Source organism: Panicum virgatum, chromosome 5K (genome assembly GCF_016808335.1).
Source record: "Panicum virgatum strain AP13 chromosome 5K, P.virgatum_v5, whole genome shotgun sequence".
In the NCBI taxonomy this organism is placed as follows: domain Eukaryota; kingdom Viridiplantae; phylum Streptophyta; class Magnoliopsida; order Poales; family Poaceae; genus Panicum; species Panicum virgatum.
In genome coordinates this window covers 12,874,877-12,894,238 of record NC_053140.1, presented here as the reverse complement: position 1 = coordinate 12,894,238, position 19,362 = coordinate 12,874,877, and the positions used below count along the sequence as shown (strand labels likewise).

At 51.2% G+C, this 19,362-nt stretch overlaps 2 protein-coding genes across 3 annotated transcripts in view; one reads left to right on the top strand and one right to left on the bottom strand.

Annotated features, from left to right (window-relative positions):
• Positions 1-955: 955 nt before the first annotated feature.
• Positions 956-19,362, bottom strand: part of LOC120706428 — a 33,692-nt gene continuing 15,285 nt past the window's right edge. For both annotated transcript variants that reach the window (XM_039991074.1, XM_039991076.1), the window contains 10 exons: positions 16,027-16,120; positions 15,904-15,956; positions 14,643-14,727; positions 13,783-13,885; positions 13,611-13,703; positions 5,571-5,637; positions 5,241-5,307; positions 5,107-5,160; positions 4,862-5,034; positions 956-1,183 (listed from right to left, as the gene is read on the bottom strand). In XM_039991074.1, coding sequence (XP_039847008.1) covers positions 4,900-5,034; positions 5,107-5,160; positions 5,241-5,307; positions 5,571-5,637; positions 13,611-13,703; positions 13,783-13,885; positions 14,643-14,727; positions 15,904-15,956; positions 16,027-16,120 — 751 coding nt within the window. In that variant the 3' untranslated portion in view covers positions 956-1,183; positions 4,862-4,899. The remainder of the gene's footprint in view (positions 1,184-4,861; positions 5,035-5,106; positions 5,161-5,240; positions 5,308-5,570; positions 5,638-13,610; positions 13,704-13,782; positions 13,886-14,642; positions 14,728-15,903; positions 15,957-16,026; positions 16,121-19,362) is intronic.
• Positions 1,701-4,337, top strand: LOC120706429 (peroxidase 9-like). Its single transcript, XM_039991077.1, has 4 exons — positions 1,701-2,333; positions 2,526-2,717; positions 2,910-3,075; positions 3,748-4,337. The coding sequence occupies exons 1-4, from the start codon at positions 2,037-2,039 to the stop codon at positions 4,167-4,169; spliced, it is 1,077 nt and encodes a 358-aa protein (XP_039847011.1). The 5' UTR covers positions 1,701-2,036; the 3' UTR covers positions 4,170-4,337.

Sequence of the window (19,362 nt, the reverse complement as noted above, 5' to 3'; positions counted from 1 at the left end):
CACAATAGCACGACACGAGGGGGCCGGGCGTGGGGGAGCGAATGCGCGCTGTGGGGTGGTGCAAAATGCTCTGCTTTGGCTGCTAAGCTTGATCCAGGATTCACACGCTTCCTTTTGACAGCGACGGACGACCACCATCCGTTGACCGAGAAAGAACTCAAAACTAGCCCGTCAGTTACGCCCATGCTAACAACCTCACTCGCCAACCAACTCATCACTAACCCAGCTAGGCCCACTTCTTCCACGGACGGCGAGCAGGTCCCAAACGGTCAAACCTGATCGACGCAATGCTGGGCAGCAGCCAGATCGTACTCGCTGCAAGAGCCTAGGCCTGTGGGCTCGCACCAGGTTCTGCCTGCCCCGCCCAGGTACATCACAGCGTGACGCCGAGTGAGTTTCTGTTCAGTGTTCAGCACCTGTGACCTTTTCCTCCCGTGTGGGTCAAAATGTTTGGGAAGGGCCATTGCCGACAACGCCGGCCGATAACGACGCGACTGGCAGGTTGATGGCGAGAGTGGTTAGGTTGCAACTGCAATCATGCATGCCGCAGCTGAAAATTCCGGCGCGGCCTTAACGCCGGGCGTGGCCGGCCCGGTCGACTCCACTGGCTCCAAAACCAACCGACCATTTGGATCGTAGCCACTGCACACTTCTGCGAGTGACAAACGGCGTGTAACCTTTCGCCCTGACGAGAAAAGGTGTTTGTCAGATAACATGCCACCTCCAGGAAGGAAACTGCAAAACCAAGAACACCAGCTTGGGCTGCTTGGCAGCTTCTGTCATCAACGCAGGCTACCTGCTAGGTGCTAGTAGCTGCTTACTGGGGTTGTCAAGTCATTACTACTACTGACAGAGTGACTGTGTCCGACGACTTGGAACTGCTTGCAACTCTGCTGCAGTTGCAAGTACAGCAATGGCTTTGACAGGTAGGTACTATCGGTCCGTCACGCCCTAATTAACTACGATGAAGGAATTTTCTTGGATTGGAAGCGAGAAATTCCGTCCGGGAGAACGGAGAAGGTCTACAAACTGCTCTAACTACTTGCGGCTGGTAGGAGATCAATGCGTACTCGTACAAAAAATACACGATTTTCTGACTTCGTGAGAGTTGGATTCCTGATCTGCTTCTACGCCGCAGCAAGCTGGCTTCTTCAGTATTCTGAACCATCCAAGCACCAGGCATCTGCAGTATTCAACAAAATGGGAAGAGTTAGAACAGCCCGTGTGTTACTTGTCCATCAGCAACTCAAAAGGCACCACATCAAGTCTAGAAAAATAGGTTTACAAGGTGAAAGATCCAAGAGTTTTCAAAATAAAAATACAAATGCATGTTCTGCTTTACTCATTTGGTGCTGTAAGCGAATATACACAAAAGGTAGGGCTTTTGCCTACCCTGTTCAAAAAAAAAAAGACACAAAAGGTTTCCAATTATGCCTAATGTAATGATATCTTTCACACAAAAATTGAACCAACAAACTGCCCAAGATAGACTGCGAGAGCTCCCTAAATGCACAACTCAATTTATCTGTACCAATGCTACTCCCTGCAACTTTATCCATCCTACTACTGAATCATACAGGGGTGCGTTTGGAGTGGGTGGAGCTGCTGCTGCTGCTGCTACTACTACTACCACCACTTTCTGTTGTACATCCACAAGGATTTACTTAGATAGGTTGAACAAAGGCCAATAGTTTCTGTTCCCAGCATGTTTTTAGGGCACAAGCTAAGCTGAAAATCTCTCTCTAAACAAAACAGCAAGGAACAGCATATGACTAGATAGAAATAACCCTTAAAGAAGCTCAATGATCTCATGTGGAAGTGGGAATTAATAATAGAGAACGCAAGGTTTAGGCAGGTCACACATGGCAATAATAGGACATGAGATAGTGGCAACAGATAAGTAACCAAAAAAATCGACAAAAAGCAACCTCTAAATCAGGTACACCTGATGCAAACAGATGATGCTTTCCATAAGTGGAGCGGATGGAGTGATGCAGTTGAATCACATGAGTGTCTATAAATAGGAAGTAGAATGAATGAAACTAAAGCACAGCAGCATTCAAGAACACATGGTTTCAACTAAGATAGTTCTTGGTGCAATCTTCATTGCTTCCTTCTACTTATGTGCCTCCCTTGCCTACCCCCCTGGTCGCCATGAGGGTGCCTATCCAGTTGGAAATGCCCCAATCTCAAGTCTTTCTCCAGATTACTACAAGTTCACATGCCCACAAGCCGATGAGATTGTGGTGTCTATACTGAAGAAGGCTATCGCAAAGGAACCAAGGATAGCTGCTTCCCTTCTCAGACTCCTATTTCATGACTGCTTTGTTCAGGTTAGCACCGTTCACATCCATTTCTTTTTTCATCAGGAATGAACAAAATTCACCATTCAACAAGCATAGTTCGCCCATGGTTGAGTGCTAGAACCACGCTTTCATGTTCAGTCATCAATAATCTTGGTTATCTTGTGGTACACGTTTGTAGATCATAGTTATTTTCTCATCATTGTCAGGATGAAATTGCAGGGCTGTGATGCATCAGTTCTTTTGGATGACAGTGAGGAATTCGTAAGCGAAAAAAGTGCTATTCCCAATAAGAATTCAATTAGGGGATTTGAGGTTATAGATGAGATCAAAGCCGCACTTGAGGAAGTATGCCCACATACAGTCTCCTGTGCAGACACTATTGCCCTAGCAGCCAGAGGTTCAACAGTACTGGTAAAGTTCTGCTCTTTTAACTTTTAAGTGACGAGAACCTGTACTAGTTACAGACAGAGAAATACATAAATGATTTCTCACTAAATATATTTTATTTTCTTTAAAGACTAAAAGCTGCCATCCTCAGGAAGAACTTAATTTAGCTCCACTTGATACATTTAACACGCACATAATGATGTTATTGCCTGACAGAGTGGTGGACCATATTGGGAGCTTCCATTAGGAAGGAGAGATTCAAAGACAGCAAACATGAAGCTAGCAAATAAGAATCTTCCTCCCCCAAATGCAACGCTACACCGTCTTATCAAGTTTTTCCAAAGGCAAGGACTGGATAAGGTGGACCTTGTGGCACTATCAGGTATGCTATTGCTCATCTTCAATGCTCGAAATAAACCTTTAATAAAAAAACAGTGATAATAGGTTCAGTTGTTCATAAATTAGATTCTTGTTATAAGCTTGCATGACCCAGTCCATGTCGCCAAGCAATTAAAATTCCTCCACTGGCACCTATGGCAGGTAGCTCAAGAAAGTTGGTAAAATCAGACTCCAACACTGAGAGTAAAGTTCCTCTAGAAACATCGGCCATTTTCTTCTCTTGTAGACAAATTACATCGACTCAATTAGATGTAACCAAAGTCTGTACTGCGTCCTGGCGTGCTCGAGAGTTAAGACCACGCACGTTCCAACATAAAATAGTTGACGGATACATCAAAAAGAGGAAAGATGTCGACCTCAGAAAGGGAGAGGGCGATCAGCATGCTGCTGAAAGGACACTATGAAAAACATTGAAAACGGTGTAGTAGAAAGGCATTACTATCATCAGCAGGAATATCTGCCAGACAAGAATGAACAATAAAAAATAACAAAAGTAATAGTATTCATAATGGATTTATTGATGTTTCATTGATGTCATTAATCTAGCACTGAAATTAAATAGTACTCCAAATTGATTTCTAAGAACATAACTGTTGCTAGTGTATATGCATATTCTCTTATTTTCTTCTTAAAGAGTTCTGTTTTGAACTGACAGGAAGCCACACGATCGGAAAGGCCAGATGTGTCAGTTTCAAGCAGCGGCTCTACAATCAGCATAGAGATAACAGACCAGACATAACGCTAGAGAGAAGTTTCTACCACACATTGGCGTCGGCATGCCCACGCACTGGTGGTGATAACAACATACGATCACTAGATTTTGTCAGCCCTTCAAAATTTGACAACAGCTACTATAAGCTGATATTGGAGGGAAAAGGGCTTCTCAATTCAGATGAAGTTTTATGGACAGGAAAAGATCCAGAAATAGCAGGGCTGGTTAAAAGTTATGCAGAAAACGAGCCACTATTCTTTGAACACTATGTGAATTCCATAATCAAAATGGGGAACATAAATCCCCTCATGGGTCACAATGGAGAAATCCGCAAGAACTGTCGTAGGGTCAATCAGGAGGTCTAGCTGTCAAAATGCTTGTGTCCCAATTAGGTTCCTTTGCTTGTGATGAACCATTTACTTTGCATGTTACGTCAGTTTGAATGTCAGCATGCCAATGTGGGGGGGGGGGGGGGGGGGGGGGGGGGGGGCATAAGATGTAACTGTAACTTCAGTTTGTTTTTTTCCAATTTGTTAATGTAAGCCGACTACTTTCAATGAAATGTATCTCATTTTTCTTTTGCTCTAAATCAATACATAACTCCATGTTATGTAAAAGGTGGAAAAGGGGTGAGTCATTGCATATAGTTTCTAGTCCATGATGCATATATTATAACTAATTTTCCGAGATTGACACGTAAGCTCTTCAATAATAATAGTTTTAAGTAGTTTGCACTCTATTATACTACAATATGATAAGACACAACAGTTGCTAGCAAGTGTGGTATCGCAAGACGGTGAATGAGGTTTTGATTTAATGTCATGCATAAAAGAAAAATTAATTGTGCACATCGATGGATGCACTAATTCACTTGCACATGAGATGGTAGTTGAATGAGCAGGCCTAATTATGAAGAGGTGAAGATGATTAGCAACACTTCATAATCTCACTTGCTAGTAAATTGCAGAGGAAAAAGGTTTGAAAAAGAGGACAGTGGGTTGTAAGCATATATATGAGATTAAATAAAGCCTAGCATACTTGAGTACAGAATGCGAGCCTGCAAGAAATAATCCTCAAAACTACATATGCTTTAGTTCATATTGATCCATATGCTCTATCATTTGTCCTCTGTGCTGCTTGTGTGGTATCAGGTGTGTGTTCCCAAGAAGCCTGGCTTGCATGACTTTCACTAGGATTGTCTGCTGGCAAGTAGCCTCTTGGTCTACCAGCCTGATAAATGATTAGTTTAATAATAATCAATGGTTCGATGAGCCAACAAATTAAGACAAAATAGATACTCACAGCATCCAGAAAGGCAGATAAGAAGGCCATCCCAGGCAGTGCATCTAAACCATACTGCAGTTGGAGCAAACATATCATAAGCTTATAAATCTGATAGCATTGGTTAATTACTCAAATATTAAATTAACAAATACCAGATGCTCCATGCGGGTTTTGTAGATGAACCCTCCACAACAAAGTAGAGTTGATAAGACAATGAAGCTATATAGAAACAAGACAATAGTCAGAATAGTAAACACAAAAATGGCAACAAAAAATGCAGTAAGAGAAACAAATAACCAATGCTTAAAAGTTAACTTCAGAAAACAGTACTTAAAAGTTAAAATTCATGAAAGAAAATGCAGTTACCATGAAGACAACTTATACACAAAAAAACAAAATCAGGGAAATGCACTTCAGAAAAGCAACTGATCATGATAGACTTCGACATAACAAAAAAGTTATTTAAGTTCAGAAACACATACATGCATGAAATAATTCCAAATGTTGCCCAGCCTTTCATGGGATCACTCTCTTTTTCTTGTGCATAAACTACAGAGCGAGACAGATACAAAAACAAATCATATAACTAGACCACAACTAACATACTGAATAAATGAGGAAAAGATTGAACAATGACATAAGCATACTAATGTATTCAAGAATGAATTGATGAAGATTGTAAGACTGTTCTCAAGCATGGTGCACTTTGTAGATATCACACCGTTTGCAGTATGTATGCAACATGCATCCTTTGTGACTACCATGATTATCAGTTATCATGTTGTGATCATGATCTTACTATCACCAAAAACATGGCAACATCTTGTGATAAATGATTTAACAAATCTACTGTGTAACATTTCTCATGCTCATGAATCCGACGTTGCAATAACTTTTTCCATTCAACAACGTAAATCATCAGGTAATGCTAATGGACTGATTAATGCGAAATGGATTGAATGGTACTTTAAAGTCCAAAACTGCATTCACCTTTTGAATTTCTTTGGTCATAGTATCTGATGGAGTGAATAATTCCTGTATTCCTCCAACCCTAGAAGGGTGGGTATATATAATACCTACATATGAGCCTCTAGATGGGCATCTATACACATGAGCTCAATATACTCCAACACCCCCCCAGTCTGAACTACCGGCGCAGCGGTGTTCAAGACTGGACAACAAGAAAGCTAACACCCCCGCAGTCTGAACAACCGACGCAGCGGTGTTCAAGATTGGACAAGATGAGAGTACAAATAGAGTACAAAGGGCAAATACCCCCCCCCCCCCCCCGCAGCCACAACTAGCCACCGGCTACGTTGAGGCTGGATCGAAACTCCGAGAAGGTCAACGAGGGCAGGCCCTTGGTGAAGATGTCAGCAAACTGGGAGGTAGTCGGGACATGGAGTACCCGAACATCGCCGATGGCGACTCTGTCGCGCACGAAGTGTAGGTCGATCTCCACGTGCTTCGTCCGCTGATGCTGGACGGGGTTGGTGGAGAGATACACGGCGCTGACGTTGTCGCAGTAGACGAGCGTGCTCTTGGCGAGGGGGCCGTGGAGCTCCGCCAAGAGCTGTCGTAGCCAGGACGCCTCCGCCACGCCGTTAGCGACAGCCCGGTACTCCGCCTCGGCACTAGAGCGGGAGACAACCGGCTGCCGCTTGGACGACCAGAATACCAGGTTGCCGCCCAGGAAGACGGCGTAGCCGGAAGTGGAGCGACGAGTGTCCGGGCAGCCAGCCCAGTCAGCGTCGGTGTAGACCACCAGCTCAGCAGAGGACGAGCGGTGAAGCACCAGGCCGAGGTCCACAGTACCACGGACGTACCGGAGGAGACGCTTCAGCGCAGCAAGGTGTGACTCCCGTGGATCATGCATATGGAGACAGACCTGCTGAACAGCGTAGGTGAGGTCCGGCCTGGTGAAGGTGAGGTACTGTAAAGCGCCGGCCAGACTCCGGTAGGCAGTAGGATCAGCCACCGGATCACCCAGGTCAGCAGACAGCTTCGCCTGAGTGTCGACAGGAGTGGAACCGGGCTTGCAATCAGTCATCCCAGCCCGCTCCAGGATATCGATGGCGTACTGCCGCTGGTGAAGGAGAAGACCAGACGGGCGATGCTCAACAGTGACGCCCAAGAAGTGGTGGAGCTTACCAAGATCCTTCATAGCGAACACCTGCTGTAGAGAGGAGATGACACTCTGAAGTAACTGCTGACTGGAGGCTGTGAGCACAATGTCGTCGACGTATAGCAGCAGATAGGCAGTCTCATCCCCACGGCGGTAGACGAAGAGGGACGTGTCATACTTGGCCTCGGTGAACTCCAATGTCAGCAAGAACGTGGCGAACCGAGAGTACCAAGCCCGAGGAGCCTGCTTCAGTCCATAGAGAGACTTGTTGAGCCGGCAGACCATATCCAGACGACTCGAGTCCACAAATCCCGCTGGCTGAGAGCAGTAGACAGTCTCTGACAATGTGCAGTGAAGAAACGCATTCTTCACATCCAGCTGGTGCACAGGCCAAGAGCGCGAGAGCGCAAGCGATAGGACCGTGCGCACCGTAGCAGGATTCACGGCCGGGCTGAAGGTCTCATCATAGTCCACACCAGGCCACTAAGTGAACCCCCGGAGAACCCAGCGAGCCTTGTAGCGCTCCAGTGTGCCATCAGCCCGACGTTTATGCGTCCAGATCCACTTGCCAGTCACCACATTGCAACCAGACGGACGCGGCACGAGATCCCACGTCTGGTTGGCAAGAAGAGCCGCGTACTCCTCTTCCATCGCGCGACGCCAGTGAGCATCCACCAAGGCGTCGCGGATAGAGGAGGGTACCAGAGAGACCCGCGGCTCTCCCTCGGTGGCGGAGAGAGTCGCGGCCTGAGACGCCATCCGCCGAGTCACCATGGGATGGATATGCCGAGGATCCCGATGGATGATTGGCGGGTGGTACACCTCCGGCTTGGCTCGAGAGGGAGCCAGAGGAGGCGGCGGCGGCGACGGCTCCGGTGTCGGCGTCGGCATCACAGGAGCCTCCGGAGCAGGAGGCGGCACCGGTGTCAACGCCGAACGACGCCGGTACACCTGCACCGGCTCAGCGTACCGCTGCGGCGCCGGGGTCGGCGGCGAGCGACGCCGGTACACCTGCACCGGCTGAGCGTACCGCGCAGGCGCAGGGGAATGCACCGGGGCCGCGCGTGGCGCAGTGGGAGACACCGGGTCCGCGCGCGGCACGACCGGAGGTCCGGGGGCTACGCGTGGCGCGATCGCGGGCACCGGGGCCGCGCTCGGCGCAGCAGGGATCACCGGAAGTGGTGCCGGTGCGCCGGGAAAACCTGCAGGAAAAGGACAGACAGGTAACGGTGGCTGAACCACCGGGTCAGTCGGAAACAGAGACGCCAGCTCGGGATCAGAAGAAGGTGTGGAGGAGGTGGAGTAGGGGAAATCCGACTCGTCGAAGACGACGTGTCGGGAGATCAGAACGCGGCGAGAGGTGAGGTCAAAGCATCGGTACCCCTTGTGGTCAGGGGCGTACCCGAGGAACACACGAGTCGAGCAGGGCGCCAACTTGTGAGAAGCGGTGGCGGAGGTGTTAGGGTAACACGCACACCCGAAGACCCGAAGGTGGTCGTAGCGAGGAGGGGTACCGAAAAGAGCGTGGTGTGGAGTGGGAGCAGGAGAAGCAGTGGACGGAAGGCGGTTGAGCAGGTAGGCAGGGTTAACCGAACCGACCGGTCCGGTCAAACCGCCGCCCTCCGGTAGCTGTTTACCGGACCGGTTTGACCGGTAACCGGTAGAAACCGGTTGAATTCAAATCCAAATTCAAATAAATTCAAAAAATCCCGTGCAACCGGTTCCGACCGGTTTACCGGCCGGTTTGACCGGTTTACCGGTCGGTTTGACCGGTTTGAATTCAAATTCAAATTCAATAGCTCCCGTGCAACCGGTTTACCGGCTGGTTTTACCGGTTTACCGACCGGTTTGACCGGTTTACCGGCCGGTTTGACCGGTTTGACCGGTGGGCTTTAATGGGCCGGCCCATTTTTTTCTTTTTTCTTTTTTGATTTAACTTTAAATCCCCGCAAACTATACTAAATGAACGAATTTTTGAGAAAATTTGACACTATTAGATTCATTGCACCTTGAAGTATTTTTAGAAATTTTTAGGGAATTTTTCATTTTTTGAATTTAAATTTAAATTTTGAATTTTGGCCGGTTGGGTACCGGACCAAACCGGAACCGGGCCGGACCGGTTTGACCGGTAACCGGTCAAACTGGACCGGTTCCCACCGGTTTGGTGAACCTTGCAGGTAGGTGGCAGTGTGGAGGCTCTCAGCCCAGAAGCGCGGGGGAGAGAAGCCTGGATCAGAAGGGTGCGCACGACGTCGTTCGTCGTGCGAATCATCCGCTCAGCCTTGCCGTTTTGAGGAGAGGTATACGGACAAGACATACGCAGCTGAACACCCCGAGACAGGAAGAAAGACCGGGAGATGGAGTTATCGAACTCCCGCCCGTTGTCACACTGGACGGCCTTAATGGTGAGGCCGAACTGAGTGGACAACCAGGCAAAGAAGTGGAGAAGGGTAGGGAAAGTCTCAGACTTGACGCGCAAAGGGAAAGTCCAAGAGTAATGAGAAAAATCATCAACAATGACCAGATAATATTTATAGCCCGACATACTGAGTACATGAGATGTCCACAGGTCACAGTGAATGAGATCAAAAACATGCGCAGCATGCGAAGAAGAAAAAGAAAATGGAAGTCTAACATGACGACCTAACTGGCACGCATGACAGAGGTGCTCAGCAGGAGCCCTAGTACATGGAACATCGGTACTACGGCTGAGCTGAGCCAAAACGTCGCGGCCGGGGTGACCAAGCCGGCGGTGCCAGGTGGTGGAATAAGTCGTCACGTCAAAACCAGTAGACGAAGAAGCCGAAGGCGGAGCAGCGGAAGCAGGAAGCCGAAGAGTGTAAAGGGGCCCCGGGCTGTCACATCGGAGGAGCGGACGCCGGGAAGCCGAATCCTTCACAGTAAGACCAGAAGAGTCAAATTCGATAGAACATGAGTTGTCAGCAGTAAACTGGCGAATAGAAAGAAGATTGTGAACCATTTGAGGAGCAACAAGAACATTAGGAAGACGAGGAGCATAACCCACAGCGGTGACAGGAAGGCAAGACCCATCACCAACCATGATAGAAGGACAAGCGGGGTGTGGGGGTCGGATAGAAGAGAGAATACCAGCATCTGGAGTGGTATGGAACGAGGCACCCGAGTCGGCGATCCACTCGGTGCTGGCCGGCGGCGTCAGTCCCATAGTGCGGAAGGACTGCGCCAGTGCGGCCTGGTACCACCCCCCAGGCCAGGTCGGCTGCTGGCTAGGCTGAGCGGGCGGAGTCCAGGACGGCGCCAAGAGAGGAGCAGCGCCAGTGAACATGGCTGCCGGCTGGAGCTGAGGACGAGGCCCCCCTCCCGGACCCTGGAACGGCCACATCGAGATGCGCCCTGACCATGGGTTGCTGAAGGATGGCCAGGGCGTACCTCCAGAGGCAGGGGCAAGAGCGGGAGCCGGAGTCGGCGCGCCCCGACGGCCCCCACCGGTACCGGCACCCCCAGAAGCAGGGCCACCAGTACCACCACCACCACCCCGAGGCCCCCGCCGGCGACGGCGACGGCCCCCCCACCTCCTGTCTGCCCGGCGGGAGCAGCACCAAGGAGGGAGGCGGCGGGAGCAGCCGAGGAGGCCGGTGGAGCAGCAACGAGCGCGGCGGGGGCGGGTGAGGACGATCCGGGCGCGAGACCCCTGGTGATCTCCTCGAGGGCGAGGTCGTCCCGGACCTGCAGGAAGGTGGGGAAGGGCCTTTGGCGGGCGATCCAGCTCTTCAGGTGGTCGTAGGTACTGCTCAGGCCCCGCAGGACATTGAGCACCAAGACCCGATCGGACACCGGATCCCCGAGGTCATGAAGAGCATCTGCCATGCTCTTCATCCGCCGGCAGTACTCACCGACAGAGAGGTCCCCCTGCACGAAGGTGCGGAAGGTGGCGTCGAACTGGAGGGCGCGGTACTCGGCGTTGCCGAGGAACTGCCCCTCGAGTGCCACCCAGGCCTGCCTCGCAGTGCCGCCGTGGGTCCTGACGAGGTCCTGGAGATCCAGGGAGATGGTCCCGAAGATACAGGACAAGGCGACGCTGTCGAGGCGCAGCCACGCCACGTCCCGCGTCTCGATCGGCGAGTCGACGAGGACGTGGTCGTCGAGGGCGTAACGGCGGAGGGTGAGTAGGACCTGGTCCCGCCAGCGGCCGTAGGAGGAAGACGCGGGGTCTGTAACGACCTACCCTGGGATAACGGCTAAGATCTACTCTTCATTTTGAGTAAACCACACCTGTTAAATAACTCTCTTGCGCTTTCGTCCTCGCTTCGCGCAAAAAGTTGCAACCGGAGTTATTTAGCTTCCTTGGGCCTGGTATTTAAGCTGGTCTGGATTTCTTTCAACTCTCAGTATGGGACTAAAGTCCCGCCGTGCTACAGTAGCACGTCGCTACAGTAACCCGGCCCAACTGGCTTCCGGCCCGTTCTGTTACAATCATCCCCCCTTAGGACTCGACGTCCCCGTCGAGTACCAGACCAACCTAAATACCACCAGGATCTCCTCTCTTGGCCACGTCCCATACGTCTAGTGCTAACAGTCTCATGTGCCACGTCCGTGCGTCCAGTGCCAACGGTCCCTGTGCCACGTCCGTGTGTCCAGTGCCGGCGCATCCTCGATGCCCGCGCATCTGCGCCCACACGCGCCCGTCCACATGCCTGTGGCATCTGCGACCACGCGCCCGTGCTCATGCCTGCGCACTTCTGCCCGTATGTGGCGTGAAACCGCGAGAGTCGGCTCTGATACCACTGTAACGACCTACCCTGGGATAACGGCTAAGATCTACTCTTCATTTTGAGTAAACCACACCTGTTAAATAACTCTCTTGCGCTTTCGTCCTCGCTTCGCGCAAAAGGTTGCAACCGGAGTTATTTAGCTTCCTTGGGCCTGATATTTAAGCTGGTCTGGATTTCTTTCAACTCTCAGTATGGGACTAAAGTCCCGCCGTGCTACAGTAGCACGTCGCTACAGTAACCCGGCCCAACTGGCTTCCGGCCCGTTCTGTTACAGGGTCGAGGAGGACGGAGACCAGAGCCCTGATGTTCTGGACGCCGGCGGCCTGGAGGTGGAGCTGGGCGACCATGGGGTTGGTCGGGTCATACCGGGCTCCAGATCCAGCGGGCGGGGCCTGGTGGGAGGAAGAGGTGCCGTGCTCTGGGTCGACGGGCTGGCCGGAGGAGACGCGGAGGAAGCGCTCCGCCTCGGCGACCCGGAGAGCGAGGGCATCGGCCGTGGCGCGCTCGCGCTCCCAGGCGAGGGCAGCCACGCGGACCCGCTCCTGGACCGCCGAAGCTTCCGACTTGGCGGCGAGGAGGGCCGCAGCGAGAGCGGCGTCGGCCTGCGGACCACGGAATGCGGCGGCGGAGAGCGGCGCATCCATGGGAGGCATCCCGAGCTCGGGCCACGTGGGATCGGCGGCGGCCGCGGCGGCTGCGGGCTGCTTGCCGGCAGCGATCGCGGCTCGGTGGGCGGCGATGGCGGCAGCAGCGGCGGCGGCGTCGTCAACCGCGGGCACCAGAGGCAGCACCGGAGTCGTGCCCGCACCAGGGACGGCCTGAGCGGCGTCAGTAGGCCCACCCGCGCCCGCGCCAGGTACGTCCTGGGCGGCGGCGGCGGTGGTCTGGGCGGTGCCTACAGGGCGGATCTGGGCTGCGGCGGCCGCAGGCCCGGCCTGTGCGGCGGTGGCGGCCCCACCCGCGGCTGCGGCGGCGCCAGGGCTCGCCGGGGCGGCCAGGGCAGCAGCAGCAGGGTAGATCGGAGCCTGGGCGCTGGGAGGACCCGCGGCTCCGCCTGCGCCGGGAGGACCCGCGCCGGCGGCTGCAGCCATCGCGACGGCGCCGTAGGGCGGCCGCGGGGCTCCCAGAGCACCCAGCGCGGCAGCAGCAGAGGAGGAAAGGGGCCAGGCGGCGGCGGCGCCCAGCGCGCCCGGCGCAGTGCCCCCTGCGCCCGGAGCAGAGGAGGAGGGAGGGAGAGGAGGAGAGGGGAAGGGAGGGGGCCGGCGGCCGGCCGGCCATGGCCGGCGGCGGCGGCAGCTGCGAGCTTTGTGGGTGGGAGGGAGAGAGAGGAAGGAGAGGAACCCTAATCCTAGGCTAATGATACCATGATGGAGTGAATAATTCCTGTATTCCTCCAACCCTAGAAGGGTGGGTATATATAATACCTACACATGGGCTTCTAGATGGGCCTCTATACATATGGCCTCAATATACTCCAACAGTATCGAAACCTAAATCTACACACACCTATTTAGGTGCAATTGTGCAAAATTATCCACCTCTCCTGTTTTCCTTATTAGAGGTCTAATAAGGCGAAGCAGGAAAATTCCAAATTGGAAGGAACAAAGTCTATATGCACATTTAATAATTGTATGGCTAGGACTAACCACATTCTTTGGTAAGTGTAAACTCAATTGGATCGTAGCCCTCAACTGGGATCAAAATATTGACCTCATACGGACTGCTTCGAGCAATTTCACCTACAAAATATTGAAGACGGTTTGTTTTGTTGCATGTTACAAAGGGCATCAATATTGGGGGCACAATGAAGCAACTAACATCTCCAATCCACATTCAGAACTGTAGGAGACAGGGTAGTAGGCATGGCACCATTGAGCCCTGATCCTGTAAGTGTAACACTAAGCCCTTTCACCGGATTAACCTGCATACAAAATAGTTCAATGTACATGGTGTACAACTGGACCTTTTAATTAGAACTGATGATGATAGCAGTCTCTTAGTGATTTTTACAACAGTGAGCTCGTTTGTGAAAGTTTTGTGTTAGTTCAAAATAACATGGATATGTCTATGAACATTTGGTCACTAGCATAACACCAATAAAGAGATTGAATGAACACAAGTTAGTGCTGTTTTTCAGTGATAGTTTGTTTGGTGGCAGATTTTTTTTAGTGGCATCTTTATTTGAGAAAGATAACCAAGTTAGAAGGTCACGTTAAACTACTTAGAACAATGATGTAAAGAAACATTCCAATCCCAGGCATAATACCATTATAGTTGATGGAAAGGCCCTTGACGTACAATGAACAAAATCATAAAGGCGATCCCTGGTCATGTTGGTGGTTTGGCTTCTTTGGCAGCATTGTAATGAGTGTTTTCAGGGATAGGAACCCTAGCCCTCCTCAGGTCATTCTCAGATCCATGAAGAATCCACTCTATGGTGCTCAGCTGGAGCTAGCGAGTTGAAATAACTTTAGTCTCAGATTGGTCAATTAGGTCATGTTCGATCCCTTAAGCTGGCAGATATGTAATATGAGCTATATGTGGGTGGTTTTGTTGGTGCTCTGTGTGCTAGCTTAATATATCTTTTATTTTCTTAATACAATGATTGGCCGCTCTCCCGCCAGATCGAGGCAATAAAAAATGAGTGTGTTGTTTTGACAGTCCCAAATCTATTTTACCTTGAAGGTAGGTTTTCCAACCAGGTCTGCGAGGGAAGACATAGCAGTAAGATACAGGGACACATGAAGCTGCTCAGTTTGAAAGCTGCATAGGTAACAGAATAGTGCTTAAATCAATACAGAAATTTATATATTCTTTGCTTTTTTAACGTGGGGAATGAATCAGATATAATTTTTTGGTAGTGCAAGGACTAAAATAAGAGTGCTACCAATCACGGAGTAATAGTGAAGTATCGCAGGCTTTGCAATAAGATTCCAAAAGGAACCCGAGAGACACAATCAATTTGACATATCCAAACTGTTCCAAACTAATGTGGATACTGAACAAGTATTAGCTTTGATCACCAACTAATTTGCATTTGATATGTTCTAATACTATTCACATCCACTAGCATCCGTATTTATATCAAGCTTGAAGTTGAGAGGGATTTGAGAGGAAAAAAAAAGTTGACAGGGACTTCTAGAATATATATTGCTTTTAGTCAGTTTAAGTGCCATGAGTGATGACATGACAGCATGCCTAAGAGTTAATTTACAGATACTGCGCTGAATTCCACAGTGTTTATTTTCGTAGCTTCTGTGTAAAAAAAAATTTGTAAGGAATCGCAATCAATTTAATCTAGACAACATCCTGTTGTTGCCTTTTGATGCTGCATTCATGGGCCCAATTTCTTCGAAACGGGCAACTCATTTCCATTAAGTCAATGACAACTGTCATACTATCATAAGATACAAGCAGACTCTTATTGTCTAAGCTCCTTTTTGATGCTGCATTCGATGGCCCCTATTCTTCTTTGAAAAGGGCCACTCATTTAAATTAGGTCCATGGCACCTGCCATACCGTATCAGGCTCTATTTGGGGTCTTATTCCAATATCCGTGAAACTTCACTTTATTGAAATGCAGATAAGCTGATGTCACAAATTAGGATTTTTTTTACCTATCATGTAGTTCTTCCATACTCTGTATGATTAAGCTAGAATTTATAGAAGCAACTTAGTGGATAGGTTGTAATAAGTAACAACCATACAGAGTTCATATAGACACTAAAATTTTACATCTTACACAAACCCGATGTAGAACCAAGTGCAAGTGTGCAACTTCTACGAAGCTGCAAGTAATATTTTGAAGATGATTTGCATGAACACAGTTTACATTTCCCATTTCATATTGGCATGGGCTTATATAGATAACATAAAGCTTCACACCGAACAAATATTTGCATATCACCAAATTTGAACAGCACTTTGACAAAATCGTACCTAAATCCATGATGGAGTTGCTCAAATCCCAGCTGAGTCAATCCATTATAAACCTAAAAAGACCATAGTGATTTGTAACACTAACTTAAGCAATATAATAGCCAGAAAACAGGAGGAACTTACAATTTCTGATGATCTGGGATGGAATCCCACAGTGAAACCCTTGAATACTCTTGGACCACTTTTAACACAAGGAATAGCAAGTTCAACAAGCACCCTGAAAAAGAAAAAGGAAACATGTATTGAGGACAGACAAGATAATAAAATAACTGCAGCAGTTGCTCATTAAACAAAAAATGAACAGTAATGAGCAGAGCTATATTCCTCAATCATACAGTATACATATCAAGAAAAGGTTTTCAGGAAAGGATACAGAAAAACAAATTTTATTTAGAAAGACCTTAAGTTTGTATTTGGATCATCCCTAATTAATTCAGTTTTTTTGCCTGCAAAAAAAAGAGAGAAAACTAATTCAGGTTTTCAAACTTAGGTTGACATCATCTACAGTTCTACAATCTACACTGCTTAGACTTTGTCTTTACAACTAATATGAAATCCGCAATTCTAAATCAAATTATATCCCTTCCAATGTTGAAGTATAGCAGGCGCGATTAAATAAAATGATTGCATCCAACTCCTAATTTCCACGTTTGAGGCCTGAGGGAGCCTGCACGTGAGGAGGAGTGTTGAAGTATAAGTGAATCGCCCACCTCTTCCCATCAGCTTAAGCTTTTGGGTTGAATTGGTTGGTGCATGCAACTCAATACTTAACTCAAGGAAACAATAACACCTCCTCAAACAACTTGCAGGAAACTCTTAACAAAATTTAACTCATCCAACCAACTCTTACAAATTTCATTTCAAAATTTAAACCCAGCTAATTCTATCATATCTCTTTGCCTACCTCCCCTCTCTCCCCTTAAAATCGATTTTCTTCTCCCAACCCCCTCATAGTGGACTGCAAAAGAGCTCAGCGAAGCACCCCTACAGACTACAGAACAGTGGGGCTGTGCAGGCCAATCAAACCCAGCAGTAGTGGCTCGACAGGGGCCAATACGAATATTGTAATGCGTAATAATGCATGGGCATTCAGCTAGTCTGATGGGGTAGGGAAGTATCCAGTATTTCCATGGAGCCAGCTTCCTTCTGAGCATTGCCTTGTATACAGTTCATCTCTTTCATATTTATATATAAAATGTGGCAGACTGTTGGTTATACCCCGGATCTCTAATATTTGATGTCAGTTAGTGTTACGGGCCAGGGGCAGCCGGCCCAGGCCCAGCCGGCCCAGGCCCCGGCGTGGATCACGTACCAACGCTGGGGGCGCTGCCCAAGTGGCTAGGAAAGCCACGATTTATTTCCTTAGGGTTTCATTTGCTTTCCTAAAGTGTGGGACAATTTGTAAGTTAAATACTCTCCTCTAGAGGGAATGAGATGAGGCTGGGAATTAATTCCAGTTGGCCTCACGGGCCGCCCCCTAGCTTCCGCGATCTCTCTCTCTCTCGCGACTCCCTCGCGCACGCCGCCCTCCTCGCACGCCGCCGCCGCTCCCTGTTGCAGCCACGGCGCCTACTCACCGGCCGCTGCGCAAGTGTCCTCCTCCCTCCTTCCATCCATACGCGCTACGCAGTCGCGGTAGGATCAACGATCCTATCAACCTGGTATCAGCTATGCCAGGCGACGAAGGGAAGACTCCGCCACCGACGACCATCGACGGACTGGCGGCCATGATGACCAAGGTCCTCGGCCGCCTGGACGCCTTGGATGACATCAAGGCGCGCCTGACTTCGTTGGAGTCGCAGCGCGCGCCGACCTCCACCGCGCCCTTCCCCTACGGGCTGCCAGGGTTTGGATCTACGACGCTGGCAGGCTCTTCCTCGTCGGCCGCCGCCGCCACGAGCGCGGCGCCCACTATGTCCACTACGGCGCCGTCCCTGCCGATCGCCTGCATCCCGTTCCCCCACTCGCCATCGCCGATCCCGGATGGGTTCACCATGCCCTCGTTCGGGGCGTCCGGGGCGCAAGGGCATGGCGGTGCCAGCGTGCGCCTGGGGATTCCACGCTTCAACAAGATCGACTTCCCCTCCTACGACGGCGCTGAAGACCCGCTGAACTGGCTGCACCGCTGCGAGCAGTTCTTCCGCGGTCAGCACACCCTGGCTTCGGATCATGTCTGGCTCGGCTCATACCACATGACGGGCGTGGCTCAGACCTGGTACTACGCCCTCGAGCAGGACGAGGGCATGCCATCCTGGGAGCGCCTCAAGGAGCTCGTCACCCAGCGCTTTGGGTCGGCCATCCGGGCCAATCGTCTCTCGGAGTTGGCACGACTACCCTGGCACGGCGCCGTCCAGGACTACTAGGAGCGCTTCAACGCCATGGTGTGCCACACGCCGGAGCTGTCGCCGCAGCAGAAGGCAGACCTCTTCGTGGGTGGCCTGCCCGACCACATCCGCGTCGACGTCGAGTTCCGCGCCCCCAGACACTTCAGGATGCCATGCACTTGGCACGGGCGTTCGAGCGTCGCGCGGCGGCCACTGCGACCGCGCTGCCGCAGCGCTCAGGGCGCCTTCCCCAGCGCCTCCCCCTGCCGTCGCCCCCGGCGGCGCCTCGCCCGACCGCCCCAGCGCCGGCCCTACCAGCACCGCCGCCCAGGACGTTTCGCCGCCTGACGCCGGCCGAGATGGCGGAACGCCACCGCTAGGGCCTTTGCTACAACTGTGACGAGCCCTACGTCCGCGGGCACTAGTGCCAGCGCCTCTTCTTCCTGGAGGTCAGCGACTACACGTCCGACGGCGAGGACGACGCGGCGGCAGGCGACGCCGACGCCCTGCCAGCAGAGGAGGCCGCCCCGGTGGTCTCCTTGCACGCCATCGCCGGCATCCGCACTGAGGACACGATGCTGGTACCTGTCTACATCCACGGTCACCGCCTCACGGCCCTACTCGACAGCGGCTCGTCGCACAACTTCGTCCACGTCGATCTGATGCGTCGCATGGGCCTGGCGACATCGACAACCAGGACGCACGTGACGGTGGCCAATGGCGACCGCGTGCCTTGCGGGATGGTGGCCCGCAACGTCGCCTTGCACATCGGCAAGGAGTTCACCATCAGCTGCCTCGGCATTGACCTGGGCGGCTTCGACGTCATCCTCGGCGTCGACTACCTGCGAACCTTGGGCCCCATCCTGTGGGACTTCGAGGACCTCTGCATGGCGTTCACGTGGCACGGGCGCCGCGTTTTCTGGCGGAGGATTGGATCCCCCCGCGACGACATCTTCGAGCCGAGCCTGCGGGCTTTGGCTGCCGACCCCGAGCGCCCCCTCCTCGACGTCCTCCTTCAGCAGTACGACATCTTCGCCGAGCTGCGCGGGCTGCCTCCGTCCCGCCCCTACGACCACAGGATCCACCTCCTGCCGGGCACGGCGCCGGTGGCGTTCCGCCCGTACCGCTACCCCCA

Coding starts and splice junctions, on each gene's coding strand:
- LOC120706429 (XM_039991077.1), top strand. CDS start 2,037: ATGAAACTAAAGCACAGCAGCATTCAAGAACACATGGTTTCAACTAAG. Junction 2,334..2,525: donor TTCATGACTGCTTTGTTCAG/GTTAGCACCGTT, acceptor ATGAAATTGCAG/GGCTGTGATGCATCAGTTCT. Junction 2,718..2,909: donor CCAGAGGTTCAACAGTACTG/GTAAAGTTCTGC, acceptor ATTGCCTGACAG/AGTGGTGGACCATATTGGGA.